We start from the raw sequence: 25,180 nt of genomic DNA, 5'->3' as shown, positions 1-25,180 counted from the left end.
CATGACCTGTGCCCTACCCAATATGTAATTTGTTACAACCAATACTGATTATAGCCCGGGATTCAGTACCAGAATGTCAAATGAGTAACAGGACATGCCATGAACACTGAAATGTCTATCAGAGTTCCTGCCACCAGCACACCTGAACAGGTGAGCTGACGAGTCTGAGAGTTACCTGTTGTGATTACGGGTATCAGAATCACGTCATGTGTCACAGACTCAGAACTAATAAGTATGTAATATTTGTGGCCAGTCATGGAGATAACTAGTTCAATTTGACAATGAAAGCACCTGCTGTCAAAAGATTACAAAGGCTGCTTCATAAAGTAACAGTCATGATTGAGTTCATTTTGAAGACATGACAGTTGATATGATAGATATGACTTCATTTAAAAGTTGTATTGAGGATTATGCCAAGCAAACAAACTTTGCCAAGAATGGTTTATATCTATCAGTGATGATTTCCACCCAGACACACTTAGGTAACGGAATGTACTGAAACATTCAAACACCCAATAGAATTACTTTATATTTCAATGTTAATGTTTTCACAAACAAATGAAATGTATAATTTCAGTCACATTGTTGTGTGTCAGTGTAACATGTTAGGCAGTTTGAAGTAATGCTGGTATAACACACAGGGTGGAAGTGCCATCCACATGAAATGTGGAGTTGCCCCTAAAAGTGAAAGAACACATGGGACAAGAGTAAAATTAAGTTTTCCCTTGCATTTTCATTATTTTGCACGTACATCAGGTTTTGTCATTTGGGCAGAAGGGTCTAGAAATCTACAGATCTTTCTGTAATAGCTTGACACCCTCTGTTTAGTGCAATTGTGTGCTAAGTGAGGGCACCCTCCTGAGTGTTGAAACAAGATCACTGAAGATGATTGTTTCACCACAAAATATGTCATCTTCATCAGCAGAAACACCTTTTTGAGCTGTCAATCCTTAGACATAGTTATTTTAGATATTCATTCACAGTGTAGGCTTTAACGCCCCATTAGCTCTTCAATTATTGTTGAAAAATCAAACAGCATGTTTTATGTGCAGTTGCTCACATTTAACAAACAGACTGTCCATTGCTTTGTGATTTGACTGGCCATGGAGTTGACAGTTTTAATTGCCATGCTAACAAATGTTATTCCGAAGGTATTTGTTGTGAATGTTTTGTTCATGATTGCTGCAGTTTCTGAATAATAATATACTCATAGTAAAAAGTCAAGCAACCCCGAAACATAATTTACTTTCATGTACCATTTTTATCTGATATCAATTGGTGTCACAGATTTTTCACAAATGAGATGAAAATGTCACATGTTACTATTCTCAAGTGATATTTAAAAGTATATTTATTCCTTTATTATCCTCCAATACAGAGAGAAATCACATCAGAAATACAATGAAAATACAATATGATTACATCAGTAGTAGGGAGAGACTCAGACTGTTTCCATCGTTCCCTTAGTACTGGTGGACAGTCTGTGTTTTGTAGTGCGCAGTACATATCTTGGACACGTACCGTACGGCAGTAAGAGTGAATTGTGATCGATCACTTTCACTCAAAGTAAAGTGAGGATTGCAGGACAATAGATTTAGTGTCAAATTGCCATCAGACATATTGTGAAGAAAAACACTGAGGTCAATTGGTCCAATATTAGCAACTTCATACCACAGATCATCCCGCACTTCAGATGTATATTCACACGACGTTATAATGTGGGACAATGGATCTGAAAAGAAGCTACCACAGTGTTCGCACAAGATACTTTTCAGATCTTAGCAGCTTGTAAACAGATAAATTTTCATAAAATACTCTACAGAATGCCTAAGGATTGGATTCTTCTGCACAACTACACAACCTGGGTGAACTGATAATGAAGAGTGAATTTGCTTAAATTCTTGGAAATCTGGGTCGCTATGGATCTGCTCAGTCCAAGATCTTGATTGAAAGCTGAACACTGCAGATTTTACTTTCTTTTTCCATAAGGTATAGCATTGGAAATCACTGTAGTCAAGAAAAGACCTGATATTTTCCATTACGCCATACTTTTCACACAATCTGTAGATGTCTGGTACAAAATCTTGTTGATTTTGTGAATAACTAGTTAGAGTCATATATCCAATTTTCAGGTTATGTTTGTTAGTGCACAAAAAATACCAAAAACTTAGTTCTTTCAAATTTCTGCAAATTGCACAAAATGCATGTACAAATTTCACATCTGAAAAGATGATTAGTATGTTAGGAACATGAATTTCCCGGAGTCTTTAAGATAAATTCACCCATGACTTGGAATGAGCTTGTAGCGCTTATGAAATCTGTCCGAGATACAGACAAGAGCAACCTTTTGAAAAATATTGTTCTTGCAAACAAGTGTTCCAAAATTGTTTGCATTTGATACTGAGAAAATATGATTGCTTGATCGTTTTGTCACTGCAACCAATCTTCATTTCTTCAATTTATCACCCCACTACTAGAGACATTCATCTTTCAAGCATTATGAAATTTGTAGTTTAAAAATTTAATGGATGTGTGGCCAGTTGTGTTATCACTTCCAGTAGAATATCATTTGTGGATTGAAGCGTCAACTAAAGGGGTTGAATGTGGGTAATGTAGAGCAGTGTTGGGTCCAGGTTCGGGAGTTTGGAAGTTTGGTTCTGGAGTGTACAATGTTAATTCTGTCCTATGCTGGTGTGTGATCATCCTCAACATCTCCTGGGTCTAAGCCGCCTTTACAACTGAGCTTGCCAGTATCAACAAGGATAGCAGTACATCTGTGAAGCTTTGTTTGCAGTGCAACTCAGATTTTGGGAAATCATGCAGACAAACTGACAGGTCCGAATTCTACTTTTGAAAGAACTTTTACCTCTTTCAGAGTACCTCTGCATGATTTGTGTTGCCAAGTTTAGATAAGGAGGCAATAAATTCAGTGGTGTTGATGCATCCACTGTATTGAGGAGATTTATCTGAATGTATACCTTGGAGATGTTGAGGATGGTGTGTGATATGTGAGCATGTTGAGTGTGGTTGTGGAGCCTGAGTGGTGGGTGTGGGGTCAAACATGGAATACAGAGAGTGGTATCGGGGATTGTGGTTTATGGTGTGACTTGAAGGGCTTGTTGTGTGGCTTGAAGGGCTTGTTGAGTGACTTGATGGGCTTGTTGTGTGGCTTGAGGGGCTTGTTGTGTGGCTGAAGGGCTTGCTGTGTGGCTTGAAAGGCTTGTTGTGTGGCTTGAGAGGCTTGCTGTGTGGCTTGAAAGGCTTGTTGTGTGGCTTGAGGGGCTTGTTGAGTGACTTGATGGGCTTGTTGTGTGGCTTGAGGGAATTGTTGAGTGGCTTGAAAGGCTTGTTGTGTGGCTGAAGGGCTTGCTGTGTGGCTAGAGGGGCTTGTTAGGTGACTGATGGGCTTGGTGTGTGGCTTGAGGGGCTTGGTGTATGGCTGAAGGGCTTGTGTGTCTGAAGGGCTTGTTATGTGGCTTGAGGGGCTTGTTGTGTGGCTGATGGGCTTGTTGTGTGGCTGATGGGCTTGTTGTGTGGCTTGAAGGGTTTGGTGTGTGGCTTGAAGGGCTTGTTGTGTGGCTTGAAGGGTTTGTGTGGCTGAAGGACTTGCTGTATGGCTTGAGGGGCTTATTGTATGACTTGAAGGGCTTGTGTGGCTGAACGGCTTGTGTGGCTGAAGGGCATGCTGTGTGCCTTGAGGGACTTGTTGTGAAGGGATTGTTGTGAGTGAGTGAGAGACTTTAGTTTTACGCTGCATTCAGCAATATTCCAGCTATATGGCGGCAGTCTGTAAGTCAACAAGCCTCACCACCCGATCCTGTTAGTCGCTTCTTACGACAAGCACAGGCGCCTTTTATGGCTAGCATGGGTTGCTGAAGGCCTATTCTACCCTGGGACCTTCATGGGTCAGCTTGTTGTGTGGCTGGAGGGCTTGTTGTGTGCCTGAAGGGGATGTTGTGTGGCTGAAGGAAAGGCATGTCGTGTGGCTGAAGGGCATGTTGTGTGGCTGGAGGGTTTGTTACGTGGCTGGAGGGCTTGTTGTGTGGGATGGAGGAGGTTGTGGACTCTTGAGTGAAAGGCTTATGCTTTGTTCATTTCTTTCCTCTCTGATGTTGCTGTAAATATTGCTTAAATCAGTGTAAAACCAAATCACTCCTTAGGATATTTCATATTTTGGTCAAATTCCGAATAAAGTCAGGTTCAGTGGGGTTCCACTTATAATGTAATTTGGAGAATATTTTGTGTGATAATTGATAGTCGGTGGGCTGGTTGCTAAAGACGCATTCTAACCCAGATGTTCACTGGTGTATAATAGTAATAGGAATGATGATGATAAATAGTGAATGAGCGAGTTTAGCAATATTTCAGCTATATGACAGTGTTCTGTAAATAATCCAGTCTGTACCAGACAATCTTGTGATCAAACATCACAAGAATTGCTGTGTTGTGAAAGGAGTTAAATAGCATATTGTGAAATGAGGTTTTCGAGCATGGCGTGTCCAGGGTGTGAATCATAAACCCTGGTTGTTTGGTGTTTGTTTCCTGCAGTCAGTATGAGTTAGTCTCAAAACTAGTAACACTACAGGTCATGATAGTCTCAAGGGATTTAAGTACATTCCAGACTTCAACACGTAGATAAGACAACCAGCACACAGGACAGCAATAAAACTGTGCCTAAACAATAAAACACTACTTGACTGAGTCTCACTGTCAGCCATAAATATCATAAGCTTACTACATCTAATCTTGTAATCCATGAAAGATAGACCTGAGCAGTCAGGTACTTAAATATATATGTACATTTACTGCTATCTCAGTTCAAATTGTAAATCATGAAGAAAATATTTTGAATAATAGCTGTCATTAGCGCACAGTAATTATTCAGATTGGTTTAAAAAAAGGTAATTAAAAGTTTTCTTATATTGCCTTCCATGAGTCAGTACATTATTGAATGTTCACATTAATTACTTATAATTATCAGCTCTACCTTCGTCGTATCACCTGTCTCGAATCAGTCATGTCTGAACCAGACAAACTGAGATTGATGCCACGAGCATCAATTTACTCAGGTGATGATGTGCATCAACCAGGTCAGGGAGCTGATCCATCTAGTAACTTCATACAAGCATGGACTGGTGAAGAGCCCAATATGGAACATGTATGTAGTGCGATGAAAAGCAAAAAGTCTGAGCAATTTCACATCCACTGAATGATAAAGTGAGCACATAAAGCCTTAAGAAAAAGACTATGTTTAAAAAATGTGATTCAAAAAGTAAAAAGCAACCCCTTCACATATTTGAAAAATAGGACAATAATCCATATGCTGATATATTGTAGATTTACCTGCTCAACATATATAATATCAAATATCATCATAACCTACATTCATCACTTTGTATCATAAAACAGAAATAAAATGATATCACAAATATTATAAAAATTTTGATAACATCTGTACAGGTCAGGAAATGTCATGAATGAGCTTTAGTTTTACACCAGCTTTAGCAATATTCTAGCAATATCTCAGTAACAGGCAGACACAGAAATGGACTTCACACATTGAACCAACATGGGGAATCAACCCCAAGTCTTCAGACTGACGAGTGGACGCTTTAACTATTAGGATACCCCAACGTCCCTGTATAGGCCAGGAATGAGTGAGTTTAGTTTGTTAGCAATATTCCAGCAATATCATGGTGGTGGACACCAGAAATGGGCTTTAGACATTGTACCCATGTGGAAAATTGAACTCGAGTCTTCAGTGTGACAAGCAGATGCTACGCTACCCCACCACCCCTATATAGACTAGGAAATGTCATGGCAACACACATGAAGCAATATACATGAAGTTAAAGAACAGGGAGCTAATACAATGAATCCCTGAGAGGAAGATATTCACACTTACAGGCACCCCCATGATCTGATACATGGGGTTGTTCTGGAAATCCAAATCTGCCATCTTCCAGTGGAATTTCAGTCACCGTTATGGAGAAAAAAGGACTCTCAATTCACAAATAACAGGTATTGCCAGTAGATATCCTCTGAAGTTCTGACACCCGATGTGTCCAAGGAGAAATATGTCCACACACTGCTTCCAAAATCCTCACAAATGATGTCGACTCAGAATTGATACAAGCAGCTACCCTTCGCAACTTAGAAGAAATTTGATCCCATAAATTCCATATGATATCCAACCCTATCACCACGCTGTTACATACTACTGAAACTAACAGCTTGTTGACATAAAAACAATCAGTCCTCTCAATGCACAAACAGGTCTATGTAAATATTATTCCCTAGACAGAGCTAGAAACAGTTGACATCACCGTTCCTGTTAAAGCAAGGTGGTTGTCACAACTGATTGTGATATTCCGTGTTCCCCAATCTTCTTTTTCAGCAAAATGGCAATCCTGCATGACCCTGCTATGTTTAACACCAATATTCACCTACCCCAAAACTTGTTAAGACAGTTAACTCACGCTTAACAACACCCCATCAAATCACCCTAAGGACCTAATCTGAATTCCAGCATTTATCAAATCAATACGGCGAAAATGTGAGATATTAAGCTCACTGTTGCCACACAGATTAAATGCTAAGAAACAAAGGGTGGCAAATCTTTATCCTTGTGTTCAATGCATTGGGGAACCTTTGTTGCTTCATTGATTTGGCTGAATAGTGGTGATAAAGATTTGAACCGCTTGATTAGAAGCGGTTAAATTACCCTATAGCCACAAGACTGGGTAGTCAGAATGGGTTTAGCAAGTATTGGGAGACCAGCTAATGGGACCATCAGCTTATAGTAACTCCCATTGCGAGGTTCATTTAACCACTGTGTGTTAAATAATCATATTGTTGCATGACATAAACAGCTTACATATCACATATAACACCCACTGGCCATTTGTGTAGTCATTCTACCACTACTTGTCCCTCCACACAAACCCCATTATGTCAACACAATATGCTGACTATAAGAGGACAACAGCTTCATTCAGAACTATTCCCTATCAATGCCGATTTGAAAAAAATGAACGCATTGATTTTAGAAGGTTCAATAGCTCTTCACAGACACTGGGTTATTTCAATATCTGTACCTTCAGTGAAGAGACCCTTGTAATATTGAGAAACATGTCTCTCGACAATCAATCTTAAATTCAATGTCAGGAAGTTGGGAAAGCAGGACTAACATATGTGGAGATCATGAAAACTTGATTACTTGGAAGGTTGGACAGAAAAGTTAACCAAATTTACGAGTATGGCCATCAGACCATGGAAACATAACCTCTTTCCTGGTTCCAAAGTGTCACATGACACATAAGCATTATACAATGTATTTAATAAATTACTTGGATGGTTGCACAGGAATGTTAATTATTTTATGAATATGGTCATCACATAATAGGCATATATATGCATTATACAAAATATATTATTAATAACTACTTTAATGAAATAGTAAGTGTAATGAGACCAATGTTAGGTAAGGGAGGAAGACCTGAAGTAAATGCTACTCTAGGTTTTTATCACTTTGCTTCCATGAGATTGTAAATGTTGTTGCCAATAGAAAATCATAAGCAATCATTGATCTGGGATATTAGGATTCTGTAACACCAAAGGGACACAACTCCATGCAGCATTTGAAGTGCATATGCCTTAGAGAAGTGATACATTCCTCAACCTCACTTTCAGTAACATGATCTTACCAGACCTGAAATAGCAATTGAAACAAGCAAGTCTTACACCACTTTCAGCAATTGTCCAGCAATATAGTGGATGGCAAGCAGGGAATCACACATTCCACGCATGCAGGATATCCAAACCAGGTGTTCACTGGACTAACTTCCATAGTATTTAAAAGCATCATCATCCTCTCTATTGCTAGGGTATTTTGGTATACCTTCACAAACCGCAGGATCCATTTCATCAATTTCAAATGACCTGCCCTTGATTTCTGTTTGCCAGTCTAACTGGGTACACTAGTAGGTTTATGTATCGATACCAATGATAATATGAGTTGTAAACAAATCTCAATGTTGGTTCATCATTTTGGCAAGACTCTTGTCGAGTCAGGGAGGAATTTAAATTTGATAAACTGACAGATGCATCAAATAAATAAATAAATGTTCTTGATGGCAAGGCTGTTTTCAGGTCTGTTAAAATTCTGAAATGCCTTTGGTTTTTTTCTTTGCTCCTTTCCTTATACTTCCCTTATAAATAGTTAATGAAAATCAAGGGCATATAATTTGTGATTTCCAAATCACAGGGATGGATCCCAGGGTTAGTGTAGGTTAACCAGAAATCTTGAGGATGAATATGAGGGAATAAAATGAAGGTCCTTAAATCACTAGCTTGTAAATAGTTACTTTAACGAATTTACAATTACACCTTACCTCAGCCCTTTCAAAGTTACATTTTGTAAGTACAAAAAATATTCTTTATTGGTCAGTATTAATCTACAAACTGCATAAACTGTTTAAGTAAACAGTGAAATCCATACTCACAGATACACACAATAAGTAAACAAAATAAACAAAAAATTGGTAAATATCTGTATATACTCAGTACATTTGGCTCTGCTATACTCTGATATTTGGGTACAAGCTACAGTATCACAGAGCTAGTGTGATATGTTTGTAGACAGCTTAGCAGCTTAAACATGGCTGATTAGAATACATATCGTAGACGGCAACTCAGTCAATGGATTTATCCCAAATGATCCATGCTCAGGGTTGGTTAGTACAGGGCAAGGACTAACTGGTTGAGGTAGGTCGATCTCTACACACCTTGTACAGGGAACATAAGCCAAAACTCAGTTTGTCTCCAACTAGTTTATTTTACTTTCATATGACTTATATATATACTCATGGAAACAAATAAGGGAACACAAGAAAGTACAAGTATTCCTTTATTCCTTTCTGTTTTTTTCACAAGGTATGTATGTATTCCACTGTGGGTGAAATTTGGGAATTCACTTATATTTACAATATCACTATTATTAAGAGTGTTTTTTTTGTTGTATTGAAGGTGCAGAAAATAATTCTAAACAAAGCACTATCACCAAAAGGCCACAACAAAACACCTTTTAAATTATTGTACCATTTTATACATCAAAATCCTACATGGATCATGCATGTATGTCATCCTTGTTGTACTAACTAATAATACTGACTAATTCATGAAGTGAGCCAGATGTTTTCATACAGATTCTTGTAGCATTGTCACGTAGAAATGGTAACTTGAATCTTACAAGAATCTGAATCAAAACATTGCATCCACAAAATATACTGGACAAAATAATTTAGGGATATTGGTATTTTTGTGATTGATATTTTATCAGTGCATCAATGAATAAATAGATTAGTCTTAACATTTTCGCGTTTTTCAACAAATTCGCGTATATCCCTAACTATTTTTGTCCCAGTACATAAGTTATCCATAAACTTGTCCTAGCCTCTATTTAACTATACACTACTCATCAGCAAACAATGAAATATACTAGAATCACCACTGGGGATTCTATCATAAAGGATGAAATCTATATAGAATATACCCCTTTGCAAAATTAAATAAAACTGAAGTAGGCAATGTAAACACAGGGTGAGAGATTTTATGTATGACAGTGAAAGGCCATCCATTGGTATATCACCAAGTACTCCCACAGAGGAGAGTTCCTCTGGAATTGTAAAATGTGAGACATAACTCAAAAATACCATAAATAGACTATTTCATGATTATTATAAAACCATAAACAGTGAAGTAAAGATATATGTCACTTTTTCATTAATTCTTATCAACACATATGAAAAATACACACAGCAGTTATAATTCACCTTTTTCACTAAGACTGTATTTGATTAGGAAATAATGTGAGTTTAGTTTTAAGCCGCACTCAGCAATATTCCAGTTATATGGCAGTGGACTGTAAATAATTAAGTCAGGACCAGACAATCCTGTGATCAACAGCAAGAGCATCAATCTGTGCAAATGGGAACTGATGACATGTGCCAATCATGTCAGTGAGCCTGACCACCTGATCCCGTTAGTCGCCTTTTACGACAAGCATAGTCGCCTTTTATGGCAAGCATGGGTTGCGGAAGGCCTATTCTTCCCCAGGACCTTCATGGGTCAATCATGAAATGAAGACTCAGCAGACTCTTCAGCAAGAAGACACAAATTACAAATAGAAACCATACGTGTAAGTCATACCCTGACTATTACATGTTTTACTACTTTATGAGGTTCTGTTGCTCACCTGAAATAGTTGCATCCTATGGGTACAATAGTGAATTCAGAGTGTAAATTTAAAATAAAAATAAAATTGTACACAGCAGATGTAGATACCAGAGTAAAAAGATCATGCTTCACCAAGAAAAGCATCAAATGGTGATTGCATGCATTGTCTGTTACACTTACCTTTCTGAGATGCTTTGGTGAAAGATCACGCTTCAAAGGAGCCTATAGTACTTCATCAGGTGATAATGTACATGTTTTGCATTACATCACAGTGTACAGGCATCACTGCACCATTCTAGTCCACACCCTTATAATCAATCATACTCTTGGCAACCGACATCATGCTGCATGTCAGTTGTCATCGTCTCGTACAGGTAACTGCTCTGTAGAACCATGTTTGTAGTAACTTAATTTGACTAACATCATTGGTGGAAACATTACGTTTATATTTTATGATTAGTATAATGTTTCGGTTTGACACAAAATCAAACAGTAACAAGGCAATGTTCGCAATGTATATATTCCCACAATGCATCAGTGGAATGCCATGTGCAATGTACTTGTGGTTTATAATAATTCACGGCCAAAGTGTGCTTTACTACACTATACATGGTGGTAGTGCAAACTGTATACCTTAAATAGAAAAGGCTAAATGCAGTTGTGAAATATGCATCATACAGTGAAACTGATGGTCAATATTGCACAACTACATATTGAATCTAAGTTTACTTAAGGGTCAGGTGACCTGAAACAAAACATTATTGCTATATCACACAAGTATCACTCATCTGAAGAAAATGCAATACAAACATTGTCATCAATATTCCTTACATATGCACTTTTATAAAAAATAAATGCGTCAAGTTTAGAATTTAGATACAAAAGGCAAATGAGATGTGTAATGTGGTCACTTTCTTTTCAAAATTGGTTGAATAAAATTAAGGATTTGTACGTAGGATGAAACAAGGCCCATCAGACCGCCCACGACTAGCTTAGACTTGTGATGATCAGTCTAAATTTACAGCTAGCCAGTCCGATGGTCTGGTAAAAAATTTAGATGGTCCATACAGCTGAGTAAATTCACAATTCATTGGTGTTTGGTGTAGTTAAATCTATTTCAAGCTGGAAACATTTTGAAGCTACCCGCCCTGATGTCTGGCTTGACATTTAGCTTACTTCATACGCTGATTTGCATACAGAATTTTCTAACTAAAAACTGCCAAAATGATCTCGGACCGTGGTTGATCTTGTCAAAGGCCTGGAGGCATCTGTCCCAGTATCAAAGCTTTCATGTATTTAAAGGATATCACTAAAGTTTTGTTGTGCAAAATTAATGATATTCATTATCATATAAGTTGACATAAAGACTTCAACAGACAAACATTTGTAGCTACAAGTGTGACAAGTCTATATTAATGGTGCTTTTATGACTACTTCAACAACTATCACGAGCCAACAATACACCATCACCACTCAAACAATCAGCCACAACCATGTCATACACACATTTGTTTTCTTATCCCCAAACCTTTTTTATGATGAGCAAATAGGCAACTTGGTCAGGACCTTTAAGCATACATAGCTAGTGATGCAGATTTTAAACAGATAATCAAAACATTTAAGCACTTTATTTCTCTTGGATAAATATAGTATAGTAATGATATAACCTTAACCCATCCTGCCACTATAGCAAAGATGCCAACCCCAGAGTTGCAAATTGTAGTTTCAAGGATCAAAATTACTCATTTGACCATAAAATTAGTCATCAACTAAATACTTAAAATCATGGTTGATTCTGAGAATGATATCGGAGACTGAAACTTCAATTTCACTACCCATTTTGTATAATTGAACGGAAGGAACGGTCATGTGGTTAAATCATCTCAATAGGATCATCCAGTAGGTGGCTCAAATCGCAAAGGTATTAAAATCAGCTTCAGATTTCCGATAGACAGTTTGTTACGTTAAAATTATGTTTGTTACTTGCAATGAATCCATGTTCACAGTGGTGTAGTAGTTAGCATGCTGGCCTCTCACGCCAAAGGCCTGGGTTCAAATCCCGATGGAGACTATGAATTGTTTCAACCAAGGACTATGAATTGTTTCAACCAGGAATTTTACACTTGTCCAAGAAAAATAGTGATAAAAATTGCAAGTTTAAGAGTGTAGGACAAATCTCAACAGGTCCGACTGCTCACAGAAACATCACATTAGATGGAACACATAAAACATGCAAAAATTAAAGATCGTAATACATATGGAACATTGACTCAAGCATCATGACATGAATTGTTGCTTGACTTGAGGATACTGTGACCCCATAACATTCATAGGTTAGTATTTATCTGTCTACCTTCTCCAACAGTTTGTCCAACATCATAGAGGACTGTTACTAAATTACACTAGTGGTGTACAGAACATGCTCTACTTGGGTAGTATTCTGTGAAGAGTCCATTACATTCAAAGATAATGTCAAGGTCAGTGGGTGAACAGACGTGCTCAGATACCATTGTGCATCCCACAACAGAAATGATAGAGAGGATGATTCTACTGGTGACCATACACAGATTCAGAAGTGAAAAGTACAGAATTTACCCCATGTAAGGAATGATATGCTGCAGATTAAGCAAAATACTGAAGGCAGGGTATGAAACTCCCAAAACTCCCAAACCTCAGAGCTGGTTAGATGTAAAACTTGCCAGCCCTGACCAAAGCAGATCAAAACTTGACCACAAAGAAAACCTAATTTACCTAGTATAATTAAATTAAAATTGATGAATATCTTCATGTACATGTCTAAATATTAACCTAACTGTTGGGAAGGTGAATTTGAGAATCTTGAAGTCTGTGTTAAATATAACCCATCCAAGGTGGTCAGGCAGACAGGTATTTTCAATGCTGTTAAAGGGAAGTCAAGTCAAAAGCCCTCAAAATGTGATATTGTCAACAAAATATTCAACAGTTCACTTTGAAGTTTTACTTTTCAGCTATATTTTTATTTACAGGATAACAATGCTCTAATACATCGAAAAAATATATATCTGAACCTGAGTCTTCTGAGTATATGTGCATATGTGTTGACATTTGTAAATGTTTACAAAGAATTAATAAACAACTACTGCTTTATGCCATATCAGCAATTTCTTTCTACAACCCATTTCCCAACATTTGGGCATGAATATACTGTTTATGATAATCAATATACCCAGCTGTAAATCTAGTACTTTTTGGAATATTATTGCAATAGAGAAAAGAAATAAGCCACAAATTTGAGAGTGAGGCTGCACCTGTGTCCTATTATTTGGATAATAGTCTGCAAACGTTCAATTTAGAACTCAGATAGTCAAAATGAATGTTGTAGGTAATGAAACTTAATAAATTTAGGATTCTATTGAAACCTAAGAAATAGCTTTCTCTTCCTCACATTATCATGATAAACATGTTAAAACTGTATTAAAATTCTTTGTGTCTGGAATTGTTTATCTTATAATAAAGAATTCACAATACAAAAATACTGCCACGAAATGTCTACCAAGTCAGAGTAGAAGGAGTACAAAGACAACATGACAATATTTTATGAACACTTCCACCACATTTCCAATCCCAGACATTCAATCTATGGCACAATGAGATCCCACAGAAAGTATGATAGTAATTTTCGTATAGAGAAAACAGACATGTGAAAATATAAAATATCTACTTCAGTGTCCCTTATACCAAGTAATAGATAAATGTCTCACCCGAACTGAACTCATTTTTGGAACTGAATATGAATGAAGCATTATATTAAAACAAAAGACTTGGTGAAGTGTGTTGTTGCTTCAGGAACATAAATATTCAATGTTCATTATGGCTATGAGACAATCCAGAGGTTGACATAATGAGCATTAAACTAAACGCATTGATCACCTAATCCCATAGTTGTCTCTCATGACAAACAGGTTAGATTAGTACCATAACTGGGACCTTCACTTCTCAATATAGCGCTCATTAATGAAGAAACCTTTCACTCATTTGATGGTACCATTTAATGAGTAAGTTATCTGACACTCAAAAAACTTCATAGAATTTAGAAATGAATGCAATCTTGATAATCTCAGTCATGCATTAAGTTGCTTTTCTGTACAGGATTTTCGCTGAATCAGTTAAAACATGAAAAAGGTGTAAACGCTGTGTTGAATAAAGGGCGGTATCTCCAGTGCAATTAGTGGCATACATTTTGTCTATCCATGACAATATCGATTTCCTTTCGAGTATGATTAAGCAATCCATAACATGATATGACAATTTGGCTTATTATGATAGACTTCCCTATGCACAATTCTGACTCCAAACTGGAAACTGTGGGGATACAGTTTACCCCCTTTTTCTTTTTTTTCCGTTTTTTTTTTTTTTTTTTTTTTTTTTTTGTTGAAGGCCTTAGCAGAGAGCACGGTCTATTGCCTCTGCTCTTAGATGCGTTTTACTTTAGGTTACGTGTGCTTTGGGCCCCACTGGTCTTTCTAGACTTTGAACTCTAGTTGATGTCAAAGTATGGAAAACCGAGGTTTCCAAACTGAATTACATTAAACGTAATTGATAAAAGTCTCACCCAAAGTTTTCTCTGAAAACGTGAAGAAAAACTATAAACAAACGAGAGTTACTTCCCTTGTGATAATAATTCAAGCGCAGTCCAACCAACTACTCAAATATGTGTAATAATCGGAGCCTCTTGTAATTTCTCGTCCACGAGTTTACAAGAAAACCAAATAATAGCACCATATAATGATAATTTATGAAATTATTCATGGAAGTACACATCCTGTTGTTTACACAAACTACTGTTGTAATTACATACAGTACTGTAATTAGTTGGAAAGAAAATATTATGTATTAAACTATCGGTTGCTACGGAAAATCAATATTTATCATGCATTCTCAGAATCGACAGCAGATCGCACATGTGCAAAATTTAACTTTGGTATGTGCAATATATACTGAGATACAAAATGCATCTATGTAGACGAGAATACTTTACTAAATACACAAAGAACCTGCTGGACAATCATGGACAATCAGTTGCCACGTGACGTCATCAGTTTATACATGGCGGCCACGACCCCACCGCTTGCTTGATTTGAGTGATGTTTTGATTTTCATTTTTATGTTGTGACAGGTGTTTGTGATGTACGATGTCTTCACTTTTGTGTGTGAAACAACCAGGCGGATCTGTTAAGATCCATTCTGAAGATATAGTGAAAGAACTTACACAAGAAAAGGATGCACCGCAACTTCACATGGTAAGATTGAAACAATTTAAACACCTGTCACTTTAGAATGTCAATGTTATTTTTGTTTATTTTCCCCGATTGTTCTACGCGTGGGCCCGTGTATATGTTATCAGTAACCAATGCGCAAAAATATAGTGTTGTGGAGCTATTTTCTTGTTTGTTTAAAATGTATTGTAGACTCAATGAAATATCATCTTGTATCATCATGATCATTGTTTCTTATCCAGTCAGCAAGTAGGAGTAGACGCAGACCTAGTAGAAGGTCCGATACATCTGTGTCCATCCACCGCCAGACAGGAACTAATGGAGTAGACTCAAAAAGTCTCATTGGTCAGTCACTGAAAATCCAGGATTGGTTGAATGAAAAAACAGTAAAAGACTTACAGGTTTGTTGATTAAGAAATTGTTTTGTTTTCATTCTCTGTTTGCACTTTCTTGTCTCACAGATTTCAAAAACTTATGAGCATTTTTTGTGTTGTGATTGTTTTATAAATTTTATTTTGGGTCAGAAACCCACTTAAATTGCTTAGGTTGGGCAGTAGTGAGTGAGTTTAGCTTTACGCCGCACTTAGCAGTATTCCAGCTATATGGCAGCGGTCTGTAAATAATCGAGTCTGGACCAGACAATCCAGTGATCAACAACATGAGCATCGATCTGCGCAACTGGGAACTGATGACATGTGTCAACCAAGTCAGCGAGCCTCACCACCCGATCCCGTTAGTCGCCTGTTACGGCAAGCATGGGTTGCTGAAGGCCTATTCTACCCCAGGACCTTCTCGGGTCGGTTGGGCAGTACAGCTTGTCCCTTGTGAGAACATTTCTCAGATGCCCTCAGATTTGGGGGCAGATTGGTATCAGACTTGAAGATGTGATTTCAATGAGATTGGAATTAATGAAAGGTAAATATTCAATGTTCTAACAGAATTGTAAACAAAAAGTTACTGTATTCTGTAATCTGATTGGTTGAAAAACATGATTAAATGGTATTAGATTCCCGGAAACTGAAAGACTATTCACCCCGTATTGACACGTAAACAATTGTTTTGTTGTGTCATCAACAGTGGTGACGTCATTCAAATCATATTGTGACGTAAAGTTAGAATGACGTCACAAATGAGCAACTCCAGATGCTACCATGAGAACCAGCTGAAACGGCCAGCTGATGACACTTCACTGCTGTGTCCGTATTCGATGTAAACGAGTGCAGACACTAAAACCCCTTTGGTTTACTTTTGTGTTTACAATGTCGATAAACATCATGTGTTGGCTGACGCCGTCGGTTCCAAATGCATTCCCGTGCTTCAAATACTCAATAACACCCGGAAATTGGCCAACACATGATGTTTATCTCCTAATTGAATACTTGATACACTATAGAAATAAAAATAAAGATGACTTGTAAATTATCCTAAAGCCTTCCAAAATTGTGTAAAGTGAAAGTGTATGGCATAATATGCGGTTATTTGTTAGGATATAAGATATCCTGTCCCAGAATGCTTTGATGTGAAAAGTGGATAAACATTGTCAGTCTGACAATAGGTACTAAACATCTACCACAACAAATACAGCAACATAATAATACTGAAATACATGCCTTCTCAAACTTTATTTCAGGAGAAGTCTGACTCTGAATCAAAATCTGTGAAGAAATTGTATGGACCATTACTGGAAACAGAGACTACCTTTGTCAAGGTAAAATAATCAATAGCGGTGTTGCTTTCACCCAGCACTGACAAGACAATTTAACCATAACACAGCAGTGTTCACAAATAGCACCTGACCCTCTGACAAATATGGCAGATTCGCCAGTGGTCAGATAGAAATCACCAACCCACCAGCCCCAGTGTGAAGTTGTTATTTGTGGCATGTGACAAAAAAAACTGTTTTGAAAAGACCCTCTTCTATCCATATGTGAATGTACATGTTGAAATACAGACTGTAATAATGAATAGCTGGTTTGTAGGCTAGGAGATTTGTAAATTTCTGATTTGCCAACCCTAAATCACCATTCCATCTTTTAAGCTTCAGGCAAAATACGTTTACTGAATAGGTTGAAGTATTTTGAAATTCTGATTTTGGACTGTAAGGTAAAGATAAATTGAGACATGAAATTCTCGTGCTTTGTGAAACTTACACATTTCACCATGGTAGACCTTGAACACTACTCTTCCCAAACAACACTGATAAAATAAAATTGCGCATTGTTGTGAATAGATAATGGTGCTGCAACAAATACACTGTCGCAAATATGATACGTGTTATGAATGTTGGGTAATGAATATGAATTACTCATGAATACAATATTATAGTTAAGTGACTGATGCACAATATGGAACGCCTGTGTTGACATTGTTAATTTGTCACAGCAATAACCAGTGATTTTATGACACTCAAATTTGGTATGTAAAAGTTATAGTCTACGATACCATGTGCAGCCTTAACAAACTAACATGAGTTGTGCTACCACAAGGGTAGTACATAATCCATTATTGCATATCTCAGTTTGAAAAAAGGACATAAGGGTTCAAGTAAAACACACTCTCTTAAAAAAAATTGTAAATATTCATTAATATTCGGTTCTTGTGACCAAGAATAACAAATTGAATTCATGAAATGCTACAGTTCAATTCACTGAATATGCAAGTGAATCTTAACAGTCTTGATAGATAATGGAGTATTTAGAACTCCAGATTTTGCTTGTGGTTCAAGATAGAGAACTTATGTCAGTAGTTTATTGGGTATTAACATACAAGAAAAACAGTTATCATCCTGCCCTTTGATTTTGAGACGCAATGTTTATATCCTGGGCCTAGATTTTCAAAGCTCTCTTAGCGCTAAGACAGTTGTCGGTTAATGGTAATGCATGGCATTTGCGACTATCTTAGCACTAAGAGAGCTCCGAAAATCATGGCCCTGTTGAAGTTCTGCATATATATTGACACTAACCAAGAAGAACAAATTCTGCAAGGGTACATTTATTGGGAATAACACCACCTGTTAACTGGCCCTTTTGCTAATCCTAAGACTGTAGTCACTAACTCTGTGTATGGTTGTTCAGGATGTGGATGAGTACCTCGGAGACAAGGAGCTCCTGGATCTCAGGAAGAAGGAGCTCTTGCACAAGAAGTGGAATGACCAGGTGTACGAGCCCCTCCGTAAACAGATCATTGGGGTCATGGATGGCTATGACTGGCCAGATCTTGACCGCAGGAAACGAGAGATGCACAAGCAATACTTGGAATTTCTGAATGATAAGGTAACATTTGTAGTTCACAGTTGTATTGGCATGTTTTTGCAATGATCATGCATGTGAGCAAGTTATGCATCATTAAGTGGATTTGCAATTGCATGGATGTATGTGTTACAAAAGCAATGCAAAAAGGAACCATTATCTCAAGGTGTATTAAGGATTCAGTGAGTCCAAATATATTTTCAGTATGTTGGGTGTAATGCTGTATTTCTGTTTTATCACGGTCTGACATCTTAATGTGAGAGGGGTCAGTGGGCTAACACATTTGTTTGTCACGTTAAAGACCCAAGTTTGATAAGTACAATGTGTGAAGCCCATTTCTGGTGTCCTCGCCATGATATTGCTGAAATATTGCTAAAATTGACGTAACTCTAAACTCATTAATTTTTTTGAGAAAAGCCTGAAGTGATGCAGAACTGAGACATTTACCACTTAAATGGAACTACAGGCGAAGATGACAAACCTGGAAACAATCTGGATGAACTGAACTTATTTTCACAGGGCAATTGAGTGACAAAAGGACACAACCCTGTATAGTAAATGGCAGCAACTTGGACAACTGCGTCACTCATGCCTAGATATTAACACTATAAGCAAACAAACAATGAATCAGACCGTTCAGTGACTATCAGCAGAAATAGTGTTACATATTATATATTGAAAGCTATGTAAAGTTTGGGAACTTGATCGATATGTTTTAATTCATGCAAAAAGGTAGTAGATTTAACAAGACATTGAAACTTGTTATTTTGACGCACTTGCATATATATACTGTTGAAAACATTAGATTGGATGCTTTTACTTTTTGCCTTCTTACAATGATCATGTCAGAAGATGAAACATTTATGTTTTGTTTGATGTTATCAGATTTCATGATGCTTCTGTAGATGTTAAAAGCACTCAGCATATTTCAAGTGTTGTTGTTTCAATGTTTTCTGCACAGCTTTGCATGTTTTGACATCTGTGTGACAGGGTCATGTTTTCCTGGACACTATGGATCCTGGAGAGTATTATGCACAGGCCCTCACTGGCCACAGACCTGCACCGATCAAGGTAATGTCCACCCATCAGGGTAATATGATTAGATGTCCGACTCAGAGAGTCTGGATTAACATTTCAGATGGAATTTAACTTCCCTACCCTCTGAAGGAAGTACAAGAATCTGTACTTTACTGAGAAAGTCAACCCCAAATATGACATGTGATGATCTACTCTCTTCAAAAAAAGTAGGGGAAGTGTACTTTCAATGTATGATTGTCGAAATAGGGAGATATATGGGAATGAATCAATGTTGATACAATGATAATGAATGTTTTGAGAATGCATCACCACATGGATTTCATTCAAAGCAAAGCTGTTCGTTCAGTTATCTCCCTTGTTAAGTGACTGGCGTACGACTTTTCAGGCTTACAATTTTCAGTCAGTAGTGAGTCTGAAAACCCTAACCATGCACAGATGCAAGAAAATTATTGAAAAAAAATGGTCTATAGTGATTTATCAACCTGCCTGAAAAATGTCAAGATTCATAATGACACCCCATTCATGTGTTGGAGGCTCCCACTTGTGCCCATGCTTCCTATACATTGTGTTTGTGTGTGGTGATAATGTGAAATGATGCTCATACACAAGATGAATGTCATAGTAACGATCATAACTGGGTTTTCTTTCTACCAGAACTCGAAGTTCAGGTTCCCCTGCCTTTTCTTAAGAGTATATGTGATCTTAGTGCCTGAAAAAATTGAATTTTGTAGGAATGGTACTGAATAGGATATGATTAGCATCAACATGTCAGCAACCTAATTGTCTTTCATGTTATATTTACAATAAAAAAATGAACCAAACTATTTCATCAACACAGCCATAGTTTAATGAAATAAAATAAGTCATTCAGCCGTTGGACATTAAACATCTTGAAATAATTTTCATGAAGTGAATACAGAGGAAATATTTTTCAGATTATGCCAAAATAGCTTCAGACAACGAAAATTATTTAAAACTTTCTGGTTTGTACCTTTTTAGTAATCACATTTTTGTTCCAACCAACATGATTGTAGTAACTTAAACTATTAAATGAAATATGGTATTACTATCCTGTAAGGAAACAAGTTCGAATCCGAAAATGATATTTTGTGCAGGCAAGTGTTTGCTGAAATTATCTTCATATTATTAACCTCTTGCCCTACAGGTTGAGACAGAAGCTCTTCGAGACCCACTCCTGTCCCAGAGCCGAGAGCGGAACATGGAAGAACGGACCATTTTGCGATGCATGACTGGAACACGATACACAGACCAGGATCTGGAACAGGTCAAGCTGCCCCCTCTACCACTGGTCCCCCTGGGGCGCCATGGCACCGACAGTCTGCAGTGGCTGCAGATGCCATTAGTCAATATAGAGAGCTCTCCAAGACAGATAAGCAGGTAGCCTAGATGCTCCAAGTTATGGAACCAGCATGTGAAGATCAGACATAATTACATGGAGTACTGTTTACATGATCTGAACCCCATGTCATGGTTCATTTTCTCAAGAGGGAACTGAAAATTGACAGGCTGATGTTTTCTTTCTTACTTGAGGAAAATGGGCCTAGTCCTTGGGGTGAAAGGTTTGTTTGACATGAGATTTTGTTCCTTTGGATGCAAGGTGTATGACATCGAAAAGCATTCAGTGTTGTTTTGACAGGGATGGGATGGAAGGAACCATATTTAGTTACTTCCATATGATAAAGCTGATGGAGTGTGTGATCATGGTTAATGAAAAGTGTGAAATAATACAGGTTTCAGGCATTTGCTTCTATGGTGAATCACACAAGAGCAACATTTATCAAGCTGACAAAGCTGGAGACAATCAGGGTTATCTGGGGTTTGAAACTATTGTTCTGACTGTGCAGCTGCAGAGTTATATCCCTTGGCAAATTGTGGCATCTTTGTGGGCTTAAGCACATGTGCCCAAACTTTGACTGAAACAATGAATGGAGATTAGGAGTAATCAGGTTTGAGAAGCATGTACCTACGTGTATTCCAGTGCAAGTTCCCTTGATGCCAGTTTATTGGGTTTAATTGCATAGTTACAAGGCCCAAAATCCATGTCAAAGCAGATCATGTTATTAGTTCCATCCAAATGTTGTTGATGTGTTTATTTTTTTATTTTTATGAACATTCTGTAATTTCGTTATATTTTGTAACTTATCTTATATTGTTTCCCATTGTAATAAATGAAATTGGATGTCTTCCACTAAAATCTAAATATTTGTTATTGAAATTGTTTATATTTTTTTCTTCAAAATCAGTCATTAATATGATTGAAAATATGAGTGGATTTAATTAATCTTTATTCTTGATGCATTTTCTTATTTCCAAGACATAAGTGAGTTCAGTGCTGGTTCTATACTCATAGCAATTCCTTATTGTCTTCCACATATTCAGTAATATGAGACATATATATATTGGTGTTTGTCTATTGTTCACAATTTCTTTATGAAATCAATTTAATGAAAGCCATTTTCTGAAATATATGAATCAGACGATCTTTCACATTTTAGAGAATCTTTTTTCTGTGATAGAAACTCTTCAAAGAAATTGTAAACATTTTCTTGAGCACATTTGTAAGTACATTTTGAGAAAAGTACATTCAAGTTAAAATTTAGAAGTTGTGAACTTTGTACTGTACTGTTTTAACATGTGTTTTAGCTTGTAGTTTCACATTTCAAAATACTGGTTAATTAGCACCATTATGTACACTGTGTGCTAGCAAGTTATATCATGTTGTGTTAACAGACAATATAAACATGTAATACTTAGAATAATCAAGAACATTTCAAAATACAGGTGAATTATTACCAGGACTGTACTGTTTGTACATTGTTTGTTAGCAAATTATAACGTGTAGTGTTAACAGATAATATAACACTTAGATTAATCTATGGATGTATGTAGAATATGTGTGTGTATGTAACTGTCAAACAGAACACTAAATGTAGCACTAGTTACTGATGGACACCTGTAAATAATTTAGTTTCTCTGACTTCTGGTAAATGGTCTTTTCATTGGCAATGTCACATTTACATGGATTGTAATGGATAGGTCAAGGAAGCCTGTGGTTGATACATTAACCATCCCTCTGTGTGTCTCCACTGATTTCCCTGGATTAAATTTTGGTATCACCATGTCAACAGGGCTCATTCTGTTGAAATCTTTGACTACAGCTCAAACATTTCAAACACTGACACCTGTTTTCATCTTTGGATTTGGGTCTATGAAATGTGGGATTCACCTGATACATAGCATTAGGTGATGTTTTGGCAAGGTAGTTTAACAGAGCAGGCCAGGCATTCAAGTAATTGCTAGTTTCAAATGTCAGTTATGGTGGAACTTGGGCTGATCTGTTCCACATGCAATCTTGTACAATCCTCCATGTCTAAATCTAGATGTAGATACTGATTGGTTTGTGTAGCTAACCTATCTCTGACCACCTGGAACATTTTGTTTCTGCGGTTATTAATGTAATTTGTATCCTCACATGTACCTTCTTTGAATACGATGAAGTCCGTGTGTATTATTTACTTACAAATGTCAGATCATAATTTTAAGTCTGGTTGTTTCTTTGACAAATGTAAAAGCTGGTTGTCGAAAGATAATCTAAATTATGCCTGTATAAATCAATGCAGAAACACATGTGATTTTACAGAGCACTTCCCATAAAGGCTCTTGATTACCTCCCTTTAACTAGAACTGACTGTCCTTTATAAAATATCAGCTGTATGTTTCAAGATTGTTTGGAAAGAAAAATGTGGCATAAAAACTCAGCTTTAGGGTTTAAGCTTGATTAATTTGAAATATGTTTGTGACTTTCTTGTTTCATCCCATTCTAAAATCAGTTGGATGAATTAGCAACACAGACCATGCGCATTACAAGATCCATGTAGAAACTAAGAGTTCTGATTTGCATACATTTCTGTGTCTCTACAACAGGCGCCGAATGCATGGCCACGGAACAACCAGCATGTTAAATTTCGAGGAGTGGGCCCAGCAAGAGTTTGACCCTCGAATCGTTGACCAAGAGCTGCAGTGTCAGAAGAAACGCATGTTCAAGGTGACCCCACCATACAACACTGTCCCTGTGGAGGTGCCACGCCCACCCATGATTGTGCATCATGACAGAGGGGAGCATCAAGTAGTGACCAAATGTATCTGATCTTGCAGATACTTGACAATGTCGGAATCTCTAGACTATCGTGTTGCAGTGTGAAACTTTACCAAATGTGCATAGCCGTTTAATTAACATTGCTTTTGAAAAATTAACATCAATCTTGTCTGTCTATGGTACAGATAGTCAGCCGTGTGAAATGCATCCAGTCAGTTAAAGGGAAATCATTTTTATTGCATTTATTGATAGTTGTCTTGAGGTACCAGGAAATAACAAAACTTTTCAGTTTATGGTGCTTTGACAGCGATCAATCTGATTTATTTATATGACCTTTCAGGTTTGAATTTTACTCTGATTAAGAATCTTCATTATGTAAGCTAGAATGATTGTTTTTTGAGAAAGTCAACAAGAATTGGATATTAAGAACAATTAATTGTAATTATTAAAACTTTCTTTTGAAAGTGTTGGATACACTGTTCTAACCGGTAATTTTTTCTTAAACTCACAATGAATGAGACTTTGTTTTAAATTATGTTATTTCTCCATTAATGTCTTTTTTCTGTGTTTTCAAACCTAGGAGGTGATTTCAATTTGCATGAATCATTTTTTTTTTTTCTTGTTACCAATTTCTTACATATTTGGTGATGTCCTTTACTCATCACTGAATGTTTGGATCTCTGATACATGGTTGTTAGGCAACAGAATTTGTTGCTATGTAAATGTATAATGTATATCATTATGATTTTAAGCTAATTTCTACTGATATATTCTCACTCTCACATCAGAACAATAACTAAAAATATTTAACATATTTGCACCCAATTTACTGAAAATGTAACAGCAATTGTATATTTCCTATATGTGATATACTGCTGACTTGCGCAATACATTGATATGTACAATACATTCTTCTGTAGTGCCTGAATACAGCTTCCTGTGGGTGCCTTTGTAGGCTCGAACTGCTGTTGTTTACATATATCTCCAGTGAGTTATTTATGTAGATACATGTTGTTTATATCCTATTCAGTATTGTCTTTCATCCAACATAAATGCCTTAGCTAACATGCAGTATTATATAACACTGAAGGCAACATAACTTGGACAAGTCTAACTATGAGTTACATTTTGAAAGAGAGGATCAGATCAGGATTGTTGCCCAGTGTTGTTTTTTGTAGGTCACTGTTCCATATTGGACATGTAACTGTTTAGTGTACAGAAATAAACATTCTTTTGTATGACAATATCCATGTGATCTTTTCATTTTGGTATCATGCTTGAGTTAA

General features: G+C 36.9%; 2 protein-coding genes across 5 annotated transcripts in view; one reads left to right on the top strand and one right to left on the bottom strand.

Annotated features, from left to right (window-relative positions):
- LOC137287399 (profilin-4-like) overlaps positions 1-25,180 on the bottom strand; it is a 37,653-nt gene that overhangs the window by 11,121 nt on the left and 1,352 nt on the right. The window contains exon 1 of one of the 4 annotated variants that reach the window (XM_067819663.1): positions 14,828-14,894. The exons of 1 other annotated variant lie outside the window; for it this stretch is intronic. Coding sequence is in view for 1 of the 3 variants with exons in the window: in XM_067819662.1 (XP_067675763.1) it covers positions 5,906-5,959 (54 nt within the window). In the remaining 2 variants the exon portion in view is untranslated. Of the gene's footprint in view, positions 1-5,905; positions 6,231-10,416; positions 10,532-14,827; positions 14,895-25,180 lie in introns of those variants that run through there. 2 more of the 4 variants (XM_067819664.1, XM_067819662.1) reach the window with 2 other exon arrangements.
- On the top strand, positions 8,672-25,138 carry LOC137287397 (protein FAM228B-like). The gene is made up of 8 exons (XM_067819660.1): positions 8,672-8,766; positions 15,392-15,515; positions 15,734-15,892; positions 17,122-17,199; positions 18,566-18,763; positions 19,730-19,810; positions 20,943-21,175; positions 23,723-25,138. The coding sequence occupies exons 2-8, from the start codon at positions 15,408-15,410 to the stop codon at positions 23,943-23,945; spliced, it is 1,080 nt and encodes a 359-aa protein (XP_067675761.1). The 5' UTR covers positions 8,672-8,766; positions 15,392-15,407; the 3' UTR covers positions 23,946-25,138.

The sequence above is a fragment of the Haliotis asinina genome, chromosome 6 (assembly GCF_037392515.1).
Source record: "Haliotis asinina isolate JCU_RB_2024 chromosome 6, JCU_Hal_asi_v2, whole genome shotgun sequence".
NCBI lineage: Eukaryota > Metazoa > Mollusca > Gastropoda > Lepetellida > Haliotidae > Haliotis > Haliotis asinina.
Note: the sequence above shows the minus strand (reverse complement) of the source record. Positions and strands in the feature narration are given on the sequence as shown.